Genomic DNA, 21,990 nt, shown 5'->3' with positions numbered 1-21,990 from the left:
AATCTGATTTGTTCCTGAAACGACACCTTGTTAATCTTCTCTTTAGGTACGGTAGAGGACAAATGAGTAGGCTATATTTGGAGACCGGACATCACCGGCCCCCAAACAACTGCAAGTCGGACTATTAACTTCGTTGTTGGGTTGAGGTGGACAGCGGATGGGCGGCAACCTGCTGACGTCACCTTCTCCGAAAGTACCTGCTGTTACTGTCGCTTTGAAAATAGAGAGTTGTTGGCCGTGCTTAAGAGAACGCAGAGAATTGCATTCTTTCCTACAATTGTGATGGAAAGTGTTCGGATTGTACTCCTGGGCATTATATTTTTGCTGATACAGGTAACTTTGCTCAGTATTATCAGTTGCGATTAGATTTTCTTTGACGGTTAAATATAAACTAAGAAACTACAATGTGTATTTAACATTTTTGCAGTTTCACTTCATATATATATATATATATATGTGTGTGTGTGTGTGTGTGGTTTCGTAAGTAGGCTAAATGTGATATGAGGAGACGGAATTTGTGTGTAATTTGTGTGTGTGTGTTTCCTAAGGCATTCTCACCCGGACTAACGGAAGAGTCACCATGCTCAGCTGGATTTGAGTCAGATTTACTTATTTTCGGAGTAGATAGTTTGCACCTTCATAGAGGCCGGAGACTCGGGAATGGTATGTGTATTTTTAATGTCGACGTTACATTTTCGAAGGTTTTGAATCTCCATCCGTAATCTTGACGCTGCTCTGTGTTTGATGGGTCAGTCCGTAGCTAATGCTTTTAAATGTAAGCACTGTGCTTTTCCAGGACCACTTACATTTTGACGGCTTGTTTCTTGCCCTTGTCGATTGGCACTTAACACTTAGTGATGTTTTGGGCTTGGTTTAATTTAGACGCTCTCTGTTGTATTTTGTCTTTCTTTCTTTCTTTCCAAACTGTAATTTACCTGCCATCCGTGAAATCTTAAATAAATTCATTCGTTCACTCATACATACGTAGTGTAGATAAGAGGCAAGGTGTCAGTTTGTTTTTTAAAGTTCTTTCATTAACTGGTCATATTTGGTTTAAGCGCTGTATTATTTCTGCAATTTTAAGATGCTCAATTTGAGTCTTGTTTCTAAAATAGTTTTGTATAGGTCCTCTGCGACTGCTTAGTGAACAGGGGTCTCCTGGTTCCTTTCTGTCTCAATGTCTGCAGAAATGTTCTAGATTGTTTTTCACCCACCGCCACCCACACTAAACATTATAGAGCAAACAAGTAGAGTCCCTGTCTTGTCTTTGTAAAATGCTTTAGATCCCCTCTTGGATGCAGTGGAAATTCAGAATCAGTCTAATAAATGTCTGCTGGGCTCAGGGGTGATTAATCCATGAGCAGCTCAGAACATGCCTGTTAGTTTCATTGGGCATTTTTACATGAGTTTAACTAATCTAATGGTCTTGACATTCAGGCATGCAGTCACAAGTAAAGTGTGAGGTCATTATGGTACTTTCCACCTCTGAGAGATCACAGATTTGAGGTTTTTGGTTTCAGATTTACACCACCTTTAATCTACAACACTTGGATCTCTAAAGCTGTTTTTCCATACACAGTAACTCCATAAATTGGCACTGATATCATTATATAATATTTAGTTTATTCAAGTATTTAGTCTGATTGCTGTAACTTATTTACCCACCAATGGGGGGGAGGGGGCCTCGCAGTTGATGCATTACTTATTACTCTATGTATACTACACATCCTTACTTTCGCCATCAACATATGTCTATACTGACCTATGAGCAGTGACTCTTACAATGTAGATTACTGGAGGACTTAATCACAATACTTAACTGTGATACTAATTGCAGTTTGAGAGACCTTTTTTTTGTTCTGTAAGCCTGATTTTCGGTGGGAAAGTTTGACTATATTAATTTGAAGAATTCGGCTACTTAGACAGAAGCAGAAAAAAAGACTTTTCTAACTGTATCATATATAGATTAAGATACTTAAATGAGATCTACCACATCTTTCTGTTAAGTGCTGTCCTAATTACCCCTGCCCACAAGGCACACACGCATGCATCATGAAGGCCACAGGTTGTGCCTTACACAAAACCATGTGCTCTTCACTGGTTGATGGGGAAAAGCTCTCATGATATTGGAAAAAAAAAGTAGTGTCTCTTCACATGTTGTGTTTAAAGTTGACTTGGAATATTCTCACTGCCTGTAAAATCACTCATTTGAGTAACTTTTTTTTTTTTTTTTTTAAACCTAATTTCCTAAAACTTTTTGCTTTATTAAAAGCCTCATGCTTTCATTAGTACTTTTGTAAATGTAGTGTGTGTGTGGTGTGGGAGGAGGGGGGTGAATTTGTTACAGGGACTGCTGCTTTTGTAGTGAAAAAGGATCACAGGGAGCAGAGTACATTTACCACCAGCAGAGTGTTCTCTTTCCATTCCAGAGGATCTGAACCTCTGGAGACCTGGGCTATGTTACTGAAAATTATAAAGGCTAGCTACATATTTAAAAACTAAAAAACCCTTTTTTTAAAAAAAAAAAAGATTAAATCCATAAATACTGAAGGCTGCCATGAGGTAACAGGGAGGAGGTGTCCTTTCGCTTTGTCTTTCTGCTTCTTTTTTTTATGTTTCACCTAGATCACCATCTTTCAGGGCAAGAAATTACATAGTAAACACTTATGGATCCAGATTCTAAGAGATTTGAATTCTCATTTGTCCTCTCATTGTAGTAGTCTAAACAACAAGACCATCCCTTTAACTGATAGCACAACTCTCTGGCTTTTCTGGTCAGTTGATATATTGATTCCAAACGACTGCTAGTTGCTTGCCCAATGCAGGTCACTTACTGAATCTGAATAGTCTTGAAAAATGATGCAAATTATACATTCGTTGATGTTTTTTTGGTAGTGGTTTTCAATGACTGCAGTGGACGCACACGGACACTGTTTGACTCGGCAGACACACGCTTTCAAGTGGACACTGATGGGACGCTGAAAGTAAAGAGGCGAGTATCCCTGCATGAGGGACACAAGACGTTTTCCATCAGTGCTTGGGATTCCAACAGCAAGAAACACACAGTAGCTGTTAAACTGGAGCTTGAACCCAGAGAGGACTATAAACATGCCCAAGAAGCGAAGGTGGCCACGCCTGCACAGGTACTGACTCTCTGAATTGCTGAACAAGTCTGTCCTCTTGTGGACAAACTGTTGGTTTTCAGTCAAGTTCAGTCAGTAAAATATTCTGGTTTTGGCCTGCTGTAAACCTTTTCAGCCCCATAATTAGTATTTTCCATTCTTCAGGCATGCACCGGTTGTTTGTAGATGGAAAGTCTTTGACGTGACATTTTAGGAGAATTGCAACTTTAACTATAGTACCCATTGAATGGGATATAGATATGAATGCAAAATATTTGGAGACAACCATGAGTGTTTGCAGTCCTGCTTTATGATGAATGGTTACAACAAGAAGGTTTCTGTTCTTGCCAAAGAAAATAAGAATGGAGACGATTAAATGCACCTCACAGTCAAAGAAACATTGTGATAGTAGGGGCCTAAGTATGAAAAAAATAAGCCTGCAATTAAAATTGAAAAATGGTATTATTGTCCAGATGAAAGCAAGTTATAATAGCATCATGAGTTTACAAATGTGTGAAATAGTTTGGATCTGATTACAGTGAGGATGACATTACGGTGGGTAGAGTCACTTGAGCATTATTAGAATTGATCATACACTCCTTTATTCTGTTGCATGTATCAGTAAACCTCAGACATGCATCTAAGAGATCAACCCTACATAACAATCATGGAAAACCATTTGTTTAGTTTACAGTTCCAAGTCATGTATTTCTGATAAGTGTCATTTAACTGGTGTTATTTTGATACACTGGCGTAAATACAAAAGATGAATGAAGACAAGGAGCAATGCCAGGGCCCATAAGTGCCAGTAATAAATATTTCTAATTGAATTGTTGATTTTACGAAGGCTTGCCCAGGGGACATAAAACCAATAATGCCTCATTAACAAAATGTTTCAACATTTGTCAGGTCCTCACATTTCATGCACTAGTTCAAAAATAATGTATGGACAGTTAAGTATAACATTACAACATCTCCATATAATCACCTTTTCTATCCTTGGGTTTCACAGCCTGAGTTCACCCCAGCTCCTCTAGTTCTGGAATTTCCAAAGTCTTCAGGGGGTCTGAAAAGGAGAAGGAGGTGGGTCATTCCTGACATCAACTTCCCAGAGAATGACAGAGGCCCTTTTCCCAAACAGATGGTACAGGTAAGGGATAGTTTAAGGTGTGTTATAACACAAACTGCTGCTTTTGCATCATTTAAACATAATCTTTTATTTTCTGTGTTAATTAGATCAAGTCCACCTATGCTAAAGAAATCAGCGTTATCTACAGCATCACGGGTCCAGGAGCAGACCAGCCTCCTGTGGGACTTTTCACTGTGGACAGAAACAGTGGTTGGCTTCATGTGACTCAGCCATTAGACAGAGAGGCACAAGACAAATATATCGTAAGTTGTTTGTTTTTTTTCCCTCTGTTTTTCCCTCTTAAAAGCTGTGTTTTGTGTTTGGTACATATCATGTCTAAACACCAGGCAAAAGTGTGTCTTGGCATGTTTGACTTTGAGTTCATATCATTCACATCTGTACCTTCAATGACCAATATGGAATCACATTAGGAACTTCTCAAATAAACATGTGGCTTTTCTAGATACACTGATGGTGACAGCACTTCACCAGTGCAACTTTTTTCTCATGCTGAAGTTTAACATTTTCAAAACCTGTTGGACATTACAATCAGTATAGAAGAATTGGATTTAAACATGGGATTGTTTAATTTCATTTGATGAGCACTGACTGCATTCTTTTGATAGGAGACTCATGCTATACCTCTACCTCAGGTGGTTCCTCACTGTAATATTACATTTGAACTAGAAAAGCTGTGAACCTCACTACTTTTATTTAAAACAAACATATCATCTTTGGTTGTGATTAAAATTATATAATAGGATAATATTCATGGACTATTAATCTCCGAGTTGCAAAAATATTAGTGGAAATTTGAAATTCCGTATACAGATGGCCATGGATTACAACCAATATTACTGAGCTTTTTTTTTTTTTTTTTTTTTTTTAGCTTCAAGCTCATGCTGTGGGAGCTGGTGGAATCATAGTTGAGGACCCCATGGATATCATTATCAATGTAATTGATATGAATGATAATAAGCCTGTCTTTACACAAAATCCTTTCCTTGGAAATATTGATGAAGCAGCAAAATTGGGTAAGGTAATAGTCTGGCATCTGAATGTTATTAAGCAGAATTTCACTCTGTGTGTGTTCGTGTGAAATTGTCTACCACTCATTCCCTGGGAATAATAGAAGTAACATAAAATGAAGTGGCTAAAAATAAAATTTTGATTTACTCATGAACTTGTTCACTTTTCCCACTTCAAAGGTTTTGAGTTTATGAAGGTTGAAGCCACTGATGCTGATCAGCCTGGAACAGACAACTCTGATCTCAGATACTCCATTGTGAGTCAGGAACCTAAACTGCCGCATGACAACATGTTTGCCATCAACCCTGTGACTGGAGGTATTCGACTGGGTTTAAGTGGTCTGGACAGAGAGGTAAGTTCTTAAATGTGTGACAGGTAGAAATGTCATAAACAGAAGGAGAATTATTTAATCTTTTTTCCCATTTAACTTTCAGAAATATCGCAAATACACACTGGAAATCCAAGTAGCAGATATGAAAGGAGATGGTGCTGCAGTCCTTGGGAAAGCTGTGATTACTGTAACAGACAGCAATGACAACGCACCTCAGTTTAAACAGACATCGGTAAGATAGTGATGCTTAATGTTGTTTTTCATGTCTCTGTTTTTCATTTGAGTGATCTGAATGCTCTTCTCTTGTTTTCTTTAGTACACAGTGTCAGTTCCAGAGAATGAAGTGGGATATGTGGTTGTGAAAATGCCAGTCACTGATGGGGATGAGCCAAACACACCGGCCTTCTGGACAAAGTACAAAATTATTAGTGGTGACACTAATGGAGCTTTCAACATTACTACAGGACCAAATAAGATGGAGGGCATCATTACCACTGCTAAGGTACTGTACTTACCTGTGTCAAATGAGTACCATTTAAATTGATCAAGATCTGAGCATTTCACTCATTTTATTTCTTGTTTCCTGTTGTCCATTTAGCCCCTTGACTTTGAGAAAAACAGCAAATACACACTGTTGGTGATTGTGGAAAACGATGTTCCCTTTGCTTCCCCTCTGGCCACCTCCACTGCCACTGTCACTGTGGATGTGACTGATGTCAATGAGGCTCCAGTCTTTAAACCAGTGAAGATGATCATTACCAAACCTGAAGACCTGGCTGTTGGTTCTGATTTGGTTCTTTATGCAGCCACTGATCCAGACACAGCCATGGACCAGAAAGTATCGTAAGTAGCTCACATTATCCATTCCCATGATAATATTTAGGTTTTTTTTATCACAATCTGTTGGATTTGTGATCGGAGAGGTTTCATTATGTTCTGCCCATTACTAAGATTGCCATGCTTAACCTGATCTTAGCAAAGTTAGAAAAGTGGTGAGTTTTTGTTTTGGGCTTTTTCCCACCAGAAACTACATGTGCCATGGAACAAAAGTTTCAATATTAATTTACTGCTTGTGTACTGTAGGCTTTTTGCGCTTGCTACAAATGTCCTTTAAAGAATAGTTGTTTTACTAAGTGTTCCAGGAATTAGGGCAAAATAAGATCTGTAAAATGTGCTGGGGTAGTTAATGTTAGTGTTCTCTTAGTGAATTTTAGTGTGTTATCCTACTAGCCTGAAATATGTACTGTAGAAAACGTCTTAAATGTAGTGGTGGGCGATTCAGCCAAATCATTGCATCATGATCATTTTATTCAGTATCATGATCCATGATTTGTTTTTGTTTTTTTAATAATTTACTATTTAGTACAGCCAAGTCCTAAATTAAATAGATGGTAGACTCAAACTGATATCTGATGTATGACTTTACCATAACTTGCTCATCTTAGCAAAGAAGTTCATGTTCTGAATTTTACCCACAATATTTTTCCAGAATTCGGCATACAAACATGGAACGGCAGTGTTTGAAAAATATTTGCGGCTGGTTGTGTCATAACGTGGATCAGTTTATATCAGTCTTCTGAAGCCCTGGGTTGTGATTTCTTTCAAAAGGGACCATATCTTAAGTTAGGTGAAGACTTTCTGAATCTGTCACCTTTTTCCAAAGTTTACTTGAGTCATCATATGGAGTGATTCTTTCATTGCTTCAGTGAGAAGTGTTAGTTGAGGTCTTCTTGTTGCCTCCGACCGTTTGGGTGAGACTATGTCTGAGGATAATGTGCTCTCATATGCGATGCACGCATTGTTAGGCTCTCCGTGTGTGCAGTTAGGGGTGCTTCCATTTAAGGTAGCTAAAATGATTGGTCGTGTTGCCAGCTGTTGTTTGAACAGTATCTTTGCAGAGCTTGCAAATTACAGTGGATTGATTCATGTTGGATGTGGCAAATCCATAACACTTCCACATTACTGAAGTGCAGCCTTTTTTTTTTTTTTTTTAAACAGCTCCTCAGTTCTTCCACTCTTTTCAGTTTACAATAAGGTTAGCATGTACAGGAGGAAAAAAGCAAGGCAAATAAATGTCCAACAAGTACCACTGTTTCAAAGGTACCACCTACAATGCATCATTCTGTTGGTTGACTGGTGTGGGGCAGGAGGAGTTAGTGTTCTCTGGAGTCTGAGCAACAACAAGAGTTACGGTGTGAGTAAGTTTGGCAGCAGTGTGTGAGGGCTATCAATGCTGCACTCCTAGTGATACAATGTACAGCAGCCCTGTCTCACGATACCCTCAGTACCTCAAAGTATATCGCGGATACAATTAAAACCAGTCACGGTATAACATCACTATATCACCCACCTGTGCTTAAATGTGTTGAAAGAATACAAGCTTTAAAGGGAGTTATAGTAATGAAAAACTTTGGATGTCACTTATTTACCCATAGCCAAGCACTAATTTTACTGTCTGTCTCCCACTCAGCTATAAGACTGGCCATGATCCTGCTGGCTGGCTTACTGTCAATAAAGACACTGGACTGATCAAGGTGAAGAGCCCAATGGACAGAGAGTCTCTCTTTGCCAAGGATGGGAAATACACAGCTACCATTCTCGCCAGTGACGATGGTATTTTATTTAGCATCAGACCTTTTTTTTTCCCCCCTAACTCGCATGGGTTTTTGTAAAATCAGTGTTTTATACAAGATAATCTTTTCTTCTCTCCCCAGCGGATGTTCCAGCCACTGGTACAGGGACCCTTGAAATAAACTTGGAAGACGTGAATGATAATGCCCCCACCATTGTAGAAAGATCATTCTTAATCTGTAACAAGGATCCTGCCCCTATACTGCTGTCTGTAACAGATAAAGATGGGCCTGGGTTTGCTGCTCCCTTCCATGTGGAGCTCCAGGGAGACAGCAGGAACAACTGGACCGCCAGAATGAATGACACAAGTAAGAACCTAACTGACATTTGGAAAACGAATGAGAGAACAACAGTTGTGCTGTGTTCTTCAATTTAATACAGGGTGTGACTAATTTTATCAATGTTATTTTCAGAAACTGGCATCATACTGACGCTTAAGACACGGTTGGCGGCGGATTCTTATAACGTTGTGCTAAGGGTCTTTGACAATCAGCGTGTATTTGAAGACAGTTCAGTTACAGTCAAAGTGTGTGACTGTCAAGGAAATGAAGTTCAGTGCTCCTTGACGAATCCAAAAAATCTTAGTCCAGCAGCAATTTGGGGAATTTTGGGAGCTGCCCTTGGTCTACTTTGTAAGGGAGATGTTTTCCTTTTTGCAATGCAGATATTAATGTTTTTCCATAAGAAAATCAGTGTTCACTCAGCCTTTGTTGAGGTGTATAAATTGTCATCCTATTTGAAAGGTTATTCTTGAAGGGTGCAGGTAAAACTTTTGTTCTGTGCCATTTTATGTTCTGACCCACAGTGCTAGTTCTTCTGCTGTTAATGTTTATGAGGCGGAAAAGCACTGTGGACAAGGAACCCCTTCTTCCAGAGGATGATGTGAGGGACAATATTTACTACTATGATGAAGAAGGAGGTGGAGAGGATGATCAGGTTGGTGTCATCTATCTTTGTTTTCTTTACTCTGAAAAAGAATGTAAACTGAAGGCTCCCATCTCAAAAAGGCTTTGTCTTAAAGTGCAGAAGTACATACTGAATTAGATATTGTAGTAGATATTTAAAATATTAGATAAATATAGGTATTAGGCTCCTTTTTTTTTTGTCCTGTGTTCAAACATTAAGCTGGACATCTGAGTTAAAAAAAAAAAATTAAATAAAAAAAAAACCTTAAAACTCAAGTTTTTTAAGTTTGACGACAGTAATTAGCTTGCTGTACAACAGAGTTGCATGACGTCACTACCAAAATTGCAAGAACATGCCATTTCTCTGAATGTAAAGTAAGGTTTTCTAAAAAAGTAATCATGCAACACAAGACAAAACATTTCCCTGTTCAGAATGATGCCCACATTGATCCATTATTGTTTTTATTCAGTTTCCATTGTACCACTGAAACTAATCATTTTTGCAAGGTAATCCCAGCCTACAGCACAAAACATCTGACCTAGTGTAAGATTATTCACAATCATCTTTTATCAGTTATGTCAGAAACTGAAATGACCAGAAGGCACTCTTTCATGAGTAAGAAATTCCAAAAAGTACAGTAGATGTTATTGGCAGTATATCTTGTGGTAATTTATTTGGAATTAGCAGCCTGTCCCTTTTTAAACCAATGAATGATATTCATATTACTTACGTCACCGTCATCATTTTCTAATACTCTGACAGTGATTTGATTCTGAGGTGAACAACATGAGCAATTTAATGCTCTGTAACAGATGAGACACTTCAATGGCTGTACCAACTCTGTTAACTTTAAAAATAGAATGTAAAGTCTCAAATGACGAATTTCATTAACATGGCTGTTTATGGGGGTTTTTTGTTTTGGGTTTTTTTTTTTTTTTTTTTTTTTTAATGTCTTACTTCACTCAGAGCCTGTGAAGGATTTCTTGAGAAACAGGAGGTTTCTGAATCGATGGATAAAATTCAAGTGTAAAATTCAGTTAAAAAAATAGTTGTCTCAAGTACACTGAGCTCATTCTAATATCAGTACTGTTTTATGGAGTGAAACTTCAACACTACCTGTTGATTTAAAACTGTCGTAACACAACTGCCTGTTGTCAAATGACTATTAACCCAAAATATCTAAAACAAAACATAAAGTAGCACTCTTCTGAAACACCTGCATTCCACCGAACAGGACTATGACTTGAGCGTGCTGCACAGAGGCCTTGATAACCGACCCGACGTGTTCCGCAATGACGTTGCTCCTACCTTCATGGCCGCACCCCAGTACCGTCCACGACCAGCTAACCCAGACGACATAGGCAACTTCATTGATGATGTGAGTAGACCTGGGTGTATCTAAGTATCGTGATGAAGATTATGGGTTAGGATTTTTTTTCTTTGTACCAAATGAGTGAACGAACTTTAAAGGAAGCGCATTAACACTGGTCATAATTTCCTTTTCCCAGAATCTGAAGGCCGCCGACAATGACCCTACTGCTCCACCTTACGATTCACTGTTGGTGTTTGATTACGAGGGTGGAGGCTCGGAGGCAGGTTCCCTCAGCTCCCTCAACTCCTCCAGCTCAGGAGGGGACCAGGATTATGACAACCTTAATGAGTGGGGCCCACGCTTCAAGAAACTGGCAGATATGTATGGAGGAAGAGAGGACTGACAGCTTTCATGCTTTACTGATCGTCAGTCTGAGAGTTCACAACATTCACGTGAGGCACGTGAACGGGTTTGAAACTTTTGAATTGTGTAAATATAGACCCTGTTTCTCTCTGTTTCACTAGTCTTTTTACGGTGTCAGATTATATGTGGAAAGTGCTGTACATTTAATGCGTGTTCTCACAAGAATTGACATTTTGATATTCACTTTGACAACTTTGATACTTTTTTTTTTTTTTTTTTACTTTGACCATTGCTTACAGCCAAATATTGGTGAACTTTTAGAGGCACCGAGTCAACACTGAGTCATTAAATAAGACCAATAAATGCCTAAATAATATGAACTTCTTAGTTACCGGCTTTTTTGTTATGATTCACACACAATGTATTTTTTTTATAATGAGCATATATTTAAATAAATAACTTGAAATGGTCCTCTTGCTCATCAGAGGTGGGCTGTTGTGAATGAGTGTTCTGATGATTTGTTGAATAAATGAACCCTTTTTCAGGATCCTGAAGTTTTGTTCATTTTACCCTGTTTGTGAAACATTTGAGTCATCATCTATTACCAAGATTCTAACAGTATTTTCTGTAGTCCTTTTTAACAAATTTGTGTGAATAGTCAGTGTGGAGCTGTACAAAGCACAGTAAATAGACTCAAGATATTGAGTTGAGCTGGTTAGAAAATATTTTGGGTGTAGTGTTGCAGCTGGTTTAAACTGCACTGAAACTGTTTGTCATGAGTTTCCCTTTTTATATTTTGGTAGATATGTTCCCATTTTAGCAAAAACTGTTTCTGAAAAAAAAAAAAAAAATTCGGTTGTACTGGATAGAAAGTTCTTTGCCATTACTGCCTCCAAGATGGGCATTGTTGAAGTTCCTATCAAACTCCATTGAAGCAGACTAGTTGTCAAGACATTGTTTAAAAGATAAGTGGTTTAGCATGCTTATAAGTGTACTCAACACTACTGTGATGGTGCAACAGGAACGGGCAGGCGACTGAAAGGCCTCTGGCAAATTGTGCTGAGTGTGCTTGTATCAGTTGTAGAAGCTTTTGCCGCTCGTTTGTTTTACAATGCATCAGATGTAATGACAGTCAGATACCACTAGGGGGCATCTGGCTCACTGTCCTACACCGCCCTGAGGGATGCGCCAGTTGTGTTAGAAACAGCATAGTACAGAAAAGCTGTAGGAGTGAAGCCTCGCCAAGTAAAAGTTAAAAGGTATTTTCAGCTTCACAACAGATTAGTTGATTTCAAGTATATGCAGAGATGGAAGCATACATATTCCGTACTCCTCAAGCCCATGAGAAAAAAGGTGTTTTGTCAAAAAAATCTTTTTAGTGGTACATTAAATACAGTTTCATGGTATTTTTATTGTCTGGATAACTTATTTTTTAATCAAAAAAATGGGGAATGTAAGAAATTCAGTTCATACCAATTCTTTAAGTGAAATGAACTAGGTTATGAAAACATGTTTTAAGGGACATTTATTTAATAAAGAGCAATATTTATTTGTTTTATGTTTAAATAATACAAATAGAGATCACTAAACTTGATACAAATGTATTCAATTTGTCACAAAATACATGATAATTCATCTCTCAGTATTTTTTTCAGACTGAAAAAATTATTTTAATCCCAAAACCAAGAAATAACTCACAGTTTTTAAAAGTTGACTCTTAACAACCCTAATGAATTCTGATTAGCCATTTCTTGCCTCAGTTTTGGCATACAGACTTGGTCCAACCTTCCCATACTTATTTACTAAGGCCGGAGTAGGTTTTGTGTCAGATAAGAAATACAAAATAATTTAAACTTTTTAAGCTTACTGATGCAGCCAAACAGCCAGAACAAAAGAGGGGTGAATGTAGTGGAACATGATATGACATTTTAGATAAATATCTCATTAAATCTATCAAATAACCTTATTTGGCTGCAAAGAAAATAGCTTCTAATACTTTTTACTTCATTAAGTGATATTATGGAATGTTTGATTCACTTAATGAACACTAGCATCTGCCTCTCAAAATCATGCAGATGTCAAATGAAGAAATACTAACTCTAGCTTCATCCATTCCTCAGTTTAATGAGTATTGTACACAAGCTTTCTAAATCTTGAGATTTCTGTTGCATTTTGTGATTTACTTTGTGCCATACTGGATGTCATTCACTATAGAAAATCCAACTTCAAGCTCCTCAAATTAAGTAGTATGAAGGCTCTCACTTCATGCCATGGATTAATGCACATTAATAACAAATAGCATATGCAGCCAGTCAACAAATCCAGACGATCACACTTGAAATGCCATTTTAATAGTGGGGTAATGTTTTAATAATGAGGTAATGTTCTGGGGGGCATGGGATAATGACAGATATCTTTAAAAAACGTGAACCGTGTTTCAAGGTTAAACTTTCACGCTAAAAAGACAAAGCTAGGGATCAAAAGTCCTGTGTAGTGTCGAAAACTATTTGGGCCGTTTACTTGGAGTATCAATTAACGGGCCTAAAGTTGTATTTGTTTTGAAAAAGAAAGGGGGAAAACACGTATTCCAGCAGCTTTGAGAAATGGGCATGTGCGCACTGTTCAGAGCTTTATCTTGCTATTAGTAGTATTTTCCCTCTTGTTGCACCATTGAAGCTCTGCTGTAAGTGCTAAAATAGTCCCATCATTCTATTATTAGCATCTTACAGTTCAAGGTGGCTTAAAACAGAATTTATGAAACGTAACAGATATATTGCAAAATAAAATGTATTGAAGCAGAGCTATTCAAGATTCAGTACAAATGGGATCTATCACAGTACACAAAGATAAAGAACTAGCTGTTTTTTTGCAAGTTTGTGTGAGCAGTACCACACATTTCTTTTTAACCTCCTCAGTTCCAGGAAACTTAATGAGTGTACTTCCATAATCCTAAAATAGGCTGTAACAAACGAGATTTTCTGAGAAATGTAATTGTGATACGAAAATGCTGCTTGCACTGCTTTTAAATATGCAGTAGAATAGAAATAGTGCGTGCCGGAATTTCTTGATTTAGTCTACTAACCTTGTTTTTGTCACTTCTGTGAACCACAGAGATCTTCTTGGTAGCAAAAGGGGACCTCATGTTTGGCCAGTGAAAACAACCAAACATGTTTCATTATTTAAAGAGGCATATGCTAAAAACGGTACATGAGTTACCGTAACCCTCCTGACACTTCTGTACTCCATCTGGAAGGCTACCACACCACGAAGGAGATGGACTGCCGTGAACCCAGCGAAACAGTCTTTTCACAACAATTTCTGAATACTGTAGTCCATAATGGACCAGACGACATGGCAGTTGAGCTGAATGCCTTTAGACCATAAGGTAACATCGTCTTTGGCTTGACGTAACGTTTGAATAAACAAAACTGAAACCACTCAATACATTAAACATTAAAAAAAGATTCTGGAAGTTATTTTGATCACATGCAGTACGCGGCATGCACCTGTTTTGTTAGAGTATGTCTATACAGACATAGACTCCACCTACTTGCACTTGTCTTTCTATTTCAATTGGTTCGGCGGGATGTCTATGCAAATCTCCGTCGACTCCTTGCACCTGACTCTCTCTACTCTATTGAAGAATGCGGCGCAAAGACAACCTCCGTACATCAGATATTTATTCAACGGAGGATGTCACTCAGTAAATTTTCATTATTGCGGCGTTACGAGCTGTACCGTGAGTGGATTCAACACATATACGGAGACTTAATTTAAAATGCCACGATCCTTTCTGGTGAAGAAACATCTCAGCCACAAGAAGCCAAACTATGGTATGCTGGATTTAAAGAAACACGGTATGGTATCAGATCCCTGATCGCAATTCCATGAATTATTGAATCAAGATGTCTTATGATAGCGTTGTCAGTGTATAGCCCTTCATTTATGCGGTCCTGCAGTATTTGATCTCTTTTTCCTTGTTGTTGTTTTGAATCTACAGCTTTTATATAATTTACCTTAACCTTAGCACCCCAGAGAAAAGTACACTAAGGATTTTCCCTCTTCTGTTTCTTGCCTTCATGGATGTAAAAGGGAAGGGGGGACTTTAGTTTGCGCTGCAGCTTATTTAAAGTCTGTTAAAATAGTTACGATTGTGGTGATAAAATTGGGATAATGAGACGGCAAAAATGTTTGCAGCGATTGCCGCAAACTCACTTGGCATATAGCAGGTGCAAAATCTCTCACACAAAAGAAAGCGTATTGTTTGTGCTATTTGGGTTCAAAGGCGTAGATGACTCTAAAAGCGCCTCCAAGTTTTCCGGGGAGCCAGTTAAAAAATGGGCTCAATGGGCTCGAAACGGCTGTTTTTCCAACATTTAACTCTAAATTCTCTCGCATTCTACAAATGCCCCAATATTAATGTAAACCGATTCTCGTAGTCAAGAAGAATATATGTTGAATTTACTGTATATTCGATCAATTTACGGCTAATACAGTTAGTTGAAAAAGGTGTTTTGCAACTTTTCCAGAACGGTTCGAGAAAATTCTGTCTAATTCTCTCAAGTTTCAAACTACAACAAAAGAGAATTGGGACATCAAAATATATTACTTATTATTTGAAAGCCGTGTTCATTCATCATTTTACCTGCCCTGAACAGATCTTTTATCCACGGACCGTAAGTGCAGATGTGTGCTTGCCAGAAGCGTTCAAAGAGTTGGAATGATTTGAGTACTTCTGAATTCTAAAATTCGAAACATTTTTGATTCGGAAAAAAACCCTATATATCAGCAGCGATTTTGCGTTGTAAATAATAAATTTATTTGTTCTGCACATTTAAATTTCATTGTTTTACGATCGTCTTATGTTACCTTGTATTAACATGAACCATACCACAGTCTCCACCTCTTGGTGTAGGCCAGGAGGACTACAGTTAGTTATTTTCATATTCTACTTCATATGAAAATGTATATTAAAAATGTATATGTATATGAAAAATGCTTTTCTACTTGGCAGGATTCTGAATTGATAGTCTGAATAATTGAGTAAGTCTGAGTAAACAAAGATTTTGTACTTTTGTAGATCAGGCAGTTTCCCCCATATTGGACTGTTACGTGTTGGTTTTGTGCTTCTGTTAATCCTTCGTTGAACTGTGTGGCAAATACGTCACCACTGTGTTCGATCATACTGCAGCCCTGAAAAGTTGAACCAAGGTAGTCTGTATGTCAATATCATGAAAGCTTAATGGTTGATGTGCTTTGCAGATCCTGACATGTCCCCAACCAATACGGAGTCAACACATGCTATGCCTAACACTTTGCATCCTTTGGAGAGAAGGCTGCCGGGCCCATGTCTCATGGCCTCAGCGCTGAACTCCTCACTGGAGAGTAAACCCATCCATCCTCCTGTGGTCTACACGCAACCTCCACAGCACAACAGCCTGCCTCTGGAGAGTTCAGTGCAGGGACACACTTACCAAAACGCTTTCAGAGACTCCCATCCTGTCCACAGTTTACAGGATTCTGTAAAACTACAATCTTTGAAACACTCTCAAGATCTTAGACTTTTAGAAGGGAGAGGAGTCCCCACCGTCCCTCTACCCTTGCTTGGCTTGGCTGCTGCTGGAAGCGGCCAGGAGCGTTTTGAGTGCTTCGACTGCCGCAAAGCCTATTTCACCTTCTCTGGTCTGGCAAAGCACAAGCAGCTGCATTGCGAGTGGCAGTGTCTCAAGTACTTCAGCTGCAAGTACTGTGACAAGGAGTATGTTAGTCTTGGTGCCCTGAAAATGCACATCAGGACACACACACTACCCTGTGTTTGCAAGCTCTGTGGGAAGGCCTTCTCCAGGCCCTGGCTGCTACAGGGGCATATCCGGACACACACAGGTGCTGCATGCTTTGTCTACTTTATAATATTACACGCTCTACATATATTGATCTATTAAATTTACTTGTTTCATTTAGAAGGAATGAATATGAATTCATATGTGTGAATAAGATACTGTATCTCAGATGATATGAATATAACTGTCATTTTGCTTCTTTAGTAGCTGCTGCTTTGGAACAGATTCTGAATGGTTGCAGAACTATCATGTTTTTAGATGCATTTTTTCCTCTCAACTTCAAAATTGATTGAAATAATGTAAAACCTTGGAGAACTATTTTAAAAGTGAATTTAGCATTACCAGTACACATAGTGGTTTCAACTATAAAAGCAAGAGTAAACGCTCAAGTAAAAAATTGTATCGTTTGACTAAGATTTTTTTTTTTTGTATTTCTGTTCACCTCATCCCCAGGAGAGAAGCCCTTTTCCTGCTCTCAGTGTAGCCGAGCATTTGCCGACCGGTCCAACCTACGGGCACACTTACAGACACATTCTGACATCAAGAAGTACCAGTGCAAAAGCTGCTCTAAAACCTTCTCCAGGATATCTCTGCTGTCCAAGCATGAGGAGGCTGGCTGCTGCCCCATGTCCTGATGTTCACTCTGCTTTGTCCCTTGCCATTCAGTGCCCAGGGCTCCTCATGGCACATTTTCCATTGACTTATATTTACTCATATGACTAGGAAGGACTCTTCAGACTATTTTAGAATGATGCACTGACTTCGCCTCTCTAAAGGTTTCACTCTGTCATTTAATACTCAGCTCTTAGAATGCTAACGTATACACAAAAAACTGAATGAGATTTTATTATATCATAGAGGCTCTGATGCATTGAATTTGTGTTATACAGTGTTCAGCGTTTTCTCTGTCTGTTACTTTGAAGTTACACTCTGAATGTTGCATGCAGCAAACATACTTGAAACTTTATTGAACAAAAAATCAAAGGGCTCCTGTAACTGCTGTTGACTGTATTATGCTGATGAATGACATTTTTGATGATGCTTTATGTCAAGGATTATTTTATACACAGTTGTTATCTGAGAAAATAATAAATGCATATTTTCTTTAGTGTCTTTGATTAATATTTTTGTCTTCACATGATGAACATAAAGGTGTGTTTCTTTCTTTCAGAGTTCAGATGAGACGTTAAGATACATGAAAGCTCAAGTTAGTTTTGTGTTTTTCAGGCTTTTTAAACTGGGCTCTTTGTTCTCCTTACCATACCTCCTCTCCTATACCACTAAACTTTCTTAATTTGAATTGTTCATACATATTCCCAAAAAGGATAGTCAAGCTCACCTTATTCTGTGCGTGTATAACATAGCATTGTTAGGAGCTTTTGGTCAGCCATAAAGTTTTGTTTCAACCTCAGTCACTGATACTAATCCATCATCAGAATCACACATTTTCTTTTGCTGATTACTCTGTCTTTTTTGAGAGTTGCATCAAGGGGGAGAACTTTGCAAGTCTAAATAAAACACAATGTTTCCAATTTGTAATGGTGCATGGAAAATTCTCTACATATATCTATGTTTATTGGCAGGTGGAGAGAGGCCAGCTGCATGCCTCAGTGGCGCCGTGCCAAAACCCCATCGATAGGAAGCTCACTCACTAGGGGGTGGGGCATGGGATAACTGTTTCCAGTTGCTCAGCACAAGCAGGGCAGCTGTGACAGCTCAACAGATCTTCCTCTGTGCAGGGTGCTATCTCTGGCTTGTGCCCCTTTCCCTTCACAGTATTCCCGCCATGTCTGCGTAGGAGTTTACACCAACTTATTCCTGTTGGACAGTGTGGAAAGACAGCAGAGACACAACTGCAGATCATAAGTGTTTTATTACAAACGCTGGAAAGAGTCGTATGAGAATAATGGGCAAGGATCTCTTGTCAGAAATGAATTAGCATAGTCTAAATATTTGCATATCTTTGTTAGAAACTAAAGAAAGCTTTCTGGCTCTGTAGGTCTTAGGTATGCTCTTTGTAGATGCCACATCTTTACAATAGGCTGGGTTTTTTGAGACCCCTGCAGTCTGCCTACTGGCTTCAGGTTCTGTGAACATATCTTCTGTCAAACTCTCAGGATGCTGCTCTCTAAACAACACACTAGATAGGAAGTACAACTGAAAACTGAACAGGGAGGGGACAGAACAGGAGAGCTGAACACACACACGCACACACACACACACACACACACACACACACACACACACATATATGTGTAAATATTTGTACATACATACAAATTTGTATCTGTATTATCTGCAAAAAGGTTTAGGCCCAGACATGGGATTCTCACATGTAGCAATATAATTACAGTGCAGTGGACTTGGAAAATGGCCTGAGGTTCAACTTGTCTGAGTTGGGCAGAGAGATGTCTTGGACACAGTGGCTATAATTTTAACAGGAGATCTGCGAGGAGCTTATTCCCTCTGACAGGACCTAGTCCTCTCCCGGGGGGCCAGGACCCAAGGGCACAGAGCTGGCTCCGCTCTTCCGGCTCCCTGGGATTTTACTCTAGTCATGAAATGGCAGACGGTAGACAGACAAAAATTCCAAAGTAGATCCTGTCTGGAGCCACCTCGACCCATCCTTCAACTTCTTGACAAGCTAAATTTACACCGCATTCTTTAACAGCAACCTGTTTGAGTGAAGAACCCTCGTTCACAAGCCTATCATCCTTACCCATTCCCTGGTGTCTACTGTAAGGATGGCAGATGTTACCACATGAGAGGAGATAGCCACTGCTACTGTAAAGGAAGGTGCATGAAATGCTGCTGCAACAGAAATGATCTTGACCAAACTCACTGCAGTCCGTGACGTTTGCATCAGCTGACTCTGCAGCTCCTAACTATAGCCACTGTGACTCCACAAAAGAGATCTCCAGCTCTATAAATACCCTGTAACTGAGGGAAGGGAGGTATGCACCCTGCTCTCCATAGTGTTGTAGATAGGTCAAAAATAGGACCAGTTGCACTATTTCTGATCAAGTGCAGGGCAGGCCAAGCACATGGGCTTCCATTCCCACCGAGTCCTGGCAGAATGGAGTGGGACTTAGAGAGTTTCCAGTGCCCCCAATAAGTAAAGCCCTCTCTGATTCCACAGAGAGCACCTGTGCCTCCTCTTCTTCAGGAAACAATCCCATGATCTAGCTGCCAGTGATTCCCTTCCACAGTAAAGAACCTACCTCTCTCAGCAGCTGAGGATCTCTTCCATGTTCTTTTTCACTCTGTCCCCATAGATCTTTCATAGTAACTTTTGAACAAGTTCTCTGTGTGCTGTTCGTTGAATTTGAGTCGTGGGAGGTCAGTGAGTTCACTTCAGTGAAAGAGAGCACCGAGGTACAATACATCAAACAGAATGATAAAAGAGTGATATTGATTTATATAATTCACCAAATTAAGGTCGCCTCTTTAGTTTTACAGCTGTCATGTTTCATTCACTGGTGTCATATTCAATTTGAACCAGAATGTAGAATAGCAATAGAAAAGAAGGTAAAGGTAAGATGATACCAAAACTATTCATTATCAAAATTCTCACATTTCCCACAAACTGAATAAATCCTCTCCACACTATTGAAACAACTGCTGGAGCTGTCAGAGGAACATCAAGTCATATCCCTCAGTCTGTGATGAGTGCTTTTGGAGGACTTCTAAATGAGTATATTACTGATTTTATTGAGACTTATTAAATCTCACAGGATGTCAGAATAGTCCACAGACATTTATGAATCATAACCAGTAATTTTTTTTTATACAGCCTGCCAAACTGAAGAAGGATCTTGTAGTCTTTCAACAACTGAAGTCTGTTTCTGTTGCGTGAAGTCTAAGATTTACAGTTCACTTGTGGGTCAAAGTTGATGTGTTCCCAGAGTTTGTGGCCAAGGAGCAAAACACCCAGCGCTAATCACAGTAAAATTACCTCAGTCTTAGGTTAGAAATATAAAAATAATCAACAGCTTCACTTGGATTCCAAATGATAACAGGTTCAACTGTATCAGGCGTATTAATACAAACATTTGCACCTATAAATACAGATCAACCTGTTTATAATAAGCACACAACTCCATTGCGTAGTGGGACGTTATTACAATCCCAGTCACCACATTTAGACCCTACGAAGAAGTTGGCCTATTTTTAGCTCATTCAGCGGATGCTATCTGGTCTGAGAGGGGTTATTTTTGTGGACGACCTCCGAGCAGCCTTGTGGTGACTCAAATTTGTCAAATATTTTCCACAGTGAGTGTTGGGCATTTATAAATATTGAGTCTCTACAGCTTGCTGACACACTCTGTATGAGAGCAATGTGTTGCACTTGTTACCCAAGATTCACCACTATGGGCTTGTGTGCAGAAAGAGGAGGGGATGGGTGGTTATATCTGTCCACTTGTTGTGGAAAAAAGCCTCCAGAACAGGTGCAGCTCTCTAACATTTAAAGGCCTGTTCCAGTCAGCCAGAGTACCCACCCTATTTTCCACCCGCTAACTGAAGTTGTTTTCCTCTGCCGCCTATCGCCTGTTCATTGGCTTGTCAGTGCGTTTTCTTTCCATGCCACGACCTGTAACCCCAAAGGTCAAGAGACGGCACCAGTCTGGACCTTCCGTCTCCGTGGTGTTGGCCTTGCTTGTCCAATATTCGGATCCCTTTCTCTTGTCACCTCAGCAAAGCTATTTCTTATTTATACTCTGACACATGTGAGACCACATTTTAAAGATCAGTATAATGCTCATTCACTGTTCTGTTGTTCAAGTTCTTGAAAATAACTCAAATTTTCAAAATTATTTACCTACCTATTAACATCATCAAAAAGCAATTAACACAACCACACTCACCAGTACAAGAAACATCTATTTGCTCTGTCCACGACAGGCGCAAGCTTCAAAGTTTTTTGTTCAGTGTATTCTCTCTCTCCAGCCATAAAGGTCTCTCTTCTTCCAGTAAGTAGAAAATGGTCTTTGTTTATGAGACAAATTCTTGCATGATCTCTGTGACGCTTTAGTGTAACAAATAACAACAGCAATGCAGGAAGTTTGTCTGTCCTCTATTCATAGGCCTGGCCAATACCAGAAGTTAGCCTGGTGTCTATACTGCGCTTCTTCATCCCAGTCTGCCCTCCTTGCCCCTCGTCTTCATGTGTCCCATCAACTCACTTATCCTTGCGCTTGAGGATTCACTCGCACTGCTGTAGTTCCCAAGCCACTGACGGTCGTTAAGGTGAAGCAGTTTTCTGGGCAGGACAGGAGAGGCCCAGAAATCTGACCTCAGTGTTGAAGAAGGTCACAGCTGAGAGGGGC

At 39.3% G+C, this 21,990-nt stretch overlaps 2 protein-coding genes across 2 annotated transcripts; both read left to right on the top strand.

Annotated features, from left to right (window-relative positions):
* Positions 1-282: 282 nt before the first annotated feature.
* On the top strand, positions 283-10,967 carry LOC115829686 (B-cadherin). Its single transcript, XM_030793856.1, has 16 exons — positions 283-333; positions 549-663; positions 2,896-3,137; positions 4,135-4,272; positions 4,359-4,514; positions 5,141-5,285; positions 5,460-5,632; positions 5,715-5,843; positions 5,928-6,113; positions 6,210-6,454; positions 8,082-8,224; positions 8,326-8,550; positions 8,656-8,874; positions 9,048-9,178; positions 10,383-10,526; positions 10,657-10,967. Exons 1-16 carry the CDS (start codon positions 283-285, stop codon positions 10,861-10,863), a joined length of 2,649 nt encoding a protein of 882 aa, XP_030649716.1. The 3' UTR covers positions 10,864-10,967.
* Positions 10,968-14,601: 3,634 nt separating this feature from the next.
* Positions 14,602-17,298, top strand: snai3 (snail family zinc finger 3). The gene is made up of 3 exons (XM_030793939.1): positions 14,602-14,680; positions 16,086-16,706; positions 17,117-17,298. Exons 1-3 carry the CDS (start codon positions 14,602-14,604, stop codon positions 17,296-17,298), a joined length of 882 nt encoding a protein of 293 aa, XP_030649799.1.
* The last annotated feature ends 4,692 nt before the right edge of the window (positions 17,299-21,990 follow it).

Source organism: Chanos chanos, chromosome 2 (assembly GCF_902362185.1).
Source record: "Chanos chanos chromosome 2, fChaCha1.1, whole genome shotgun sequence".
Taxonomy (NCBI): Eukaryota; Metazoa; Chordata; class Actinopteri; order Gonorynchiformes; family Chanidae; genus Chanos; species Chanos chanos.
This window is presented reverse-complemented; position numbering and strand designations above follow the sequence as displayed.

Excerpts from the sequence above, each read along its gene's own strand:
- LOC115829686 (XM_030793856.1), top strand. The coding sequence starts at position 283 with ATGGAAAGTGTTCGGATTGTACTCCTGGGCATTATATTTTTGCTGATA. Across the intron at positions 334-548 it reads TTATATTTTTGCTGATACAG|GCATTCTCACCCGGACTAAC; the intron begins GTAACTTTGCTC and ends GTGTTTCCTAAG. Across the intron at positions 10,527-10,656 it reads TAGGCAACTTCATTGATGAT|AATCTGAAGGCCGCCGACAA; the intron begins GTGAGTAGACCT and ends TCCTTTTCCCAG.
- snai3 (XM_030793939.1), top strand. The coding sequence starts at position 14,602 with ATGCCACGATCCTTTCTGGTGAAGAAACATCTCAGCCACAAGAAGCCA. Across the intron at positions 14,681-16,085 it reads GCTGGATTTAAAGAAACACG|ATCCTGACATGTCCCCAACC; the intron begins GTATGGTATCAG and ends TGTGCTTTGCAG. Across the intron at positions 16,707-17,116 it reads GCATATCCGGACACACACAG|GAGAGAAGCCCTTTTCCTGC; the intron begins GTGCTGCATGCT and ends CCTCATCCCCAG.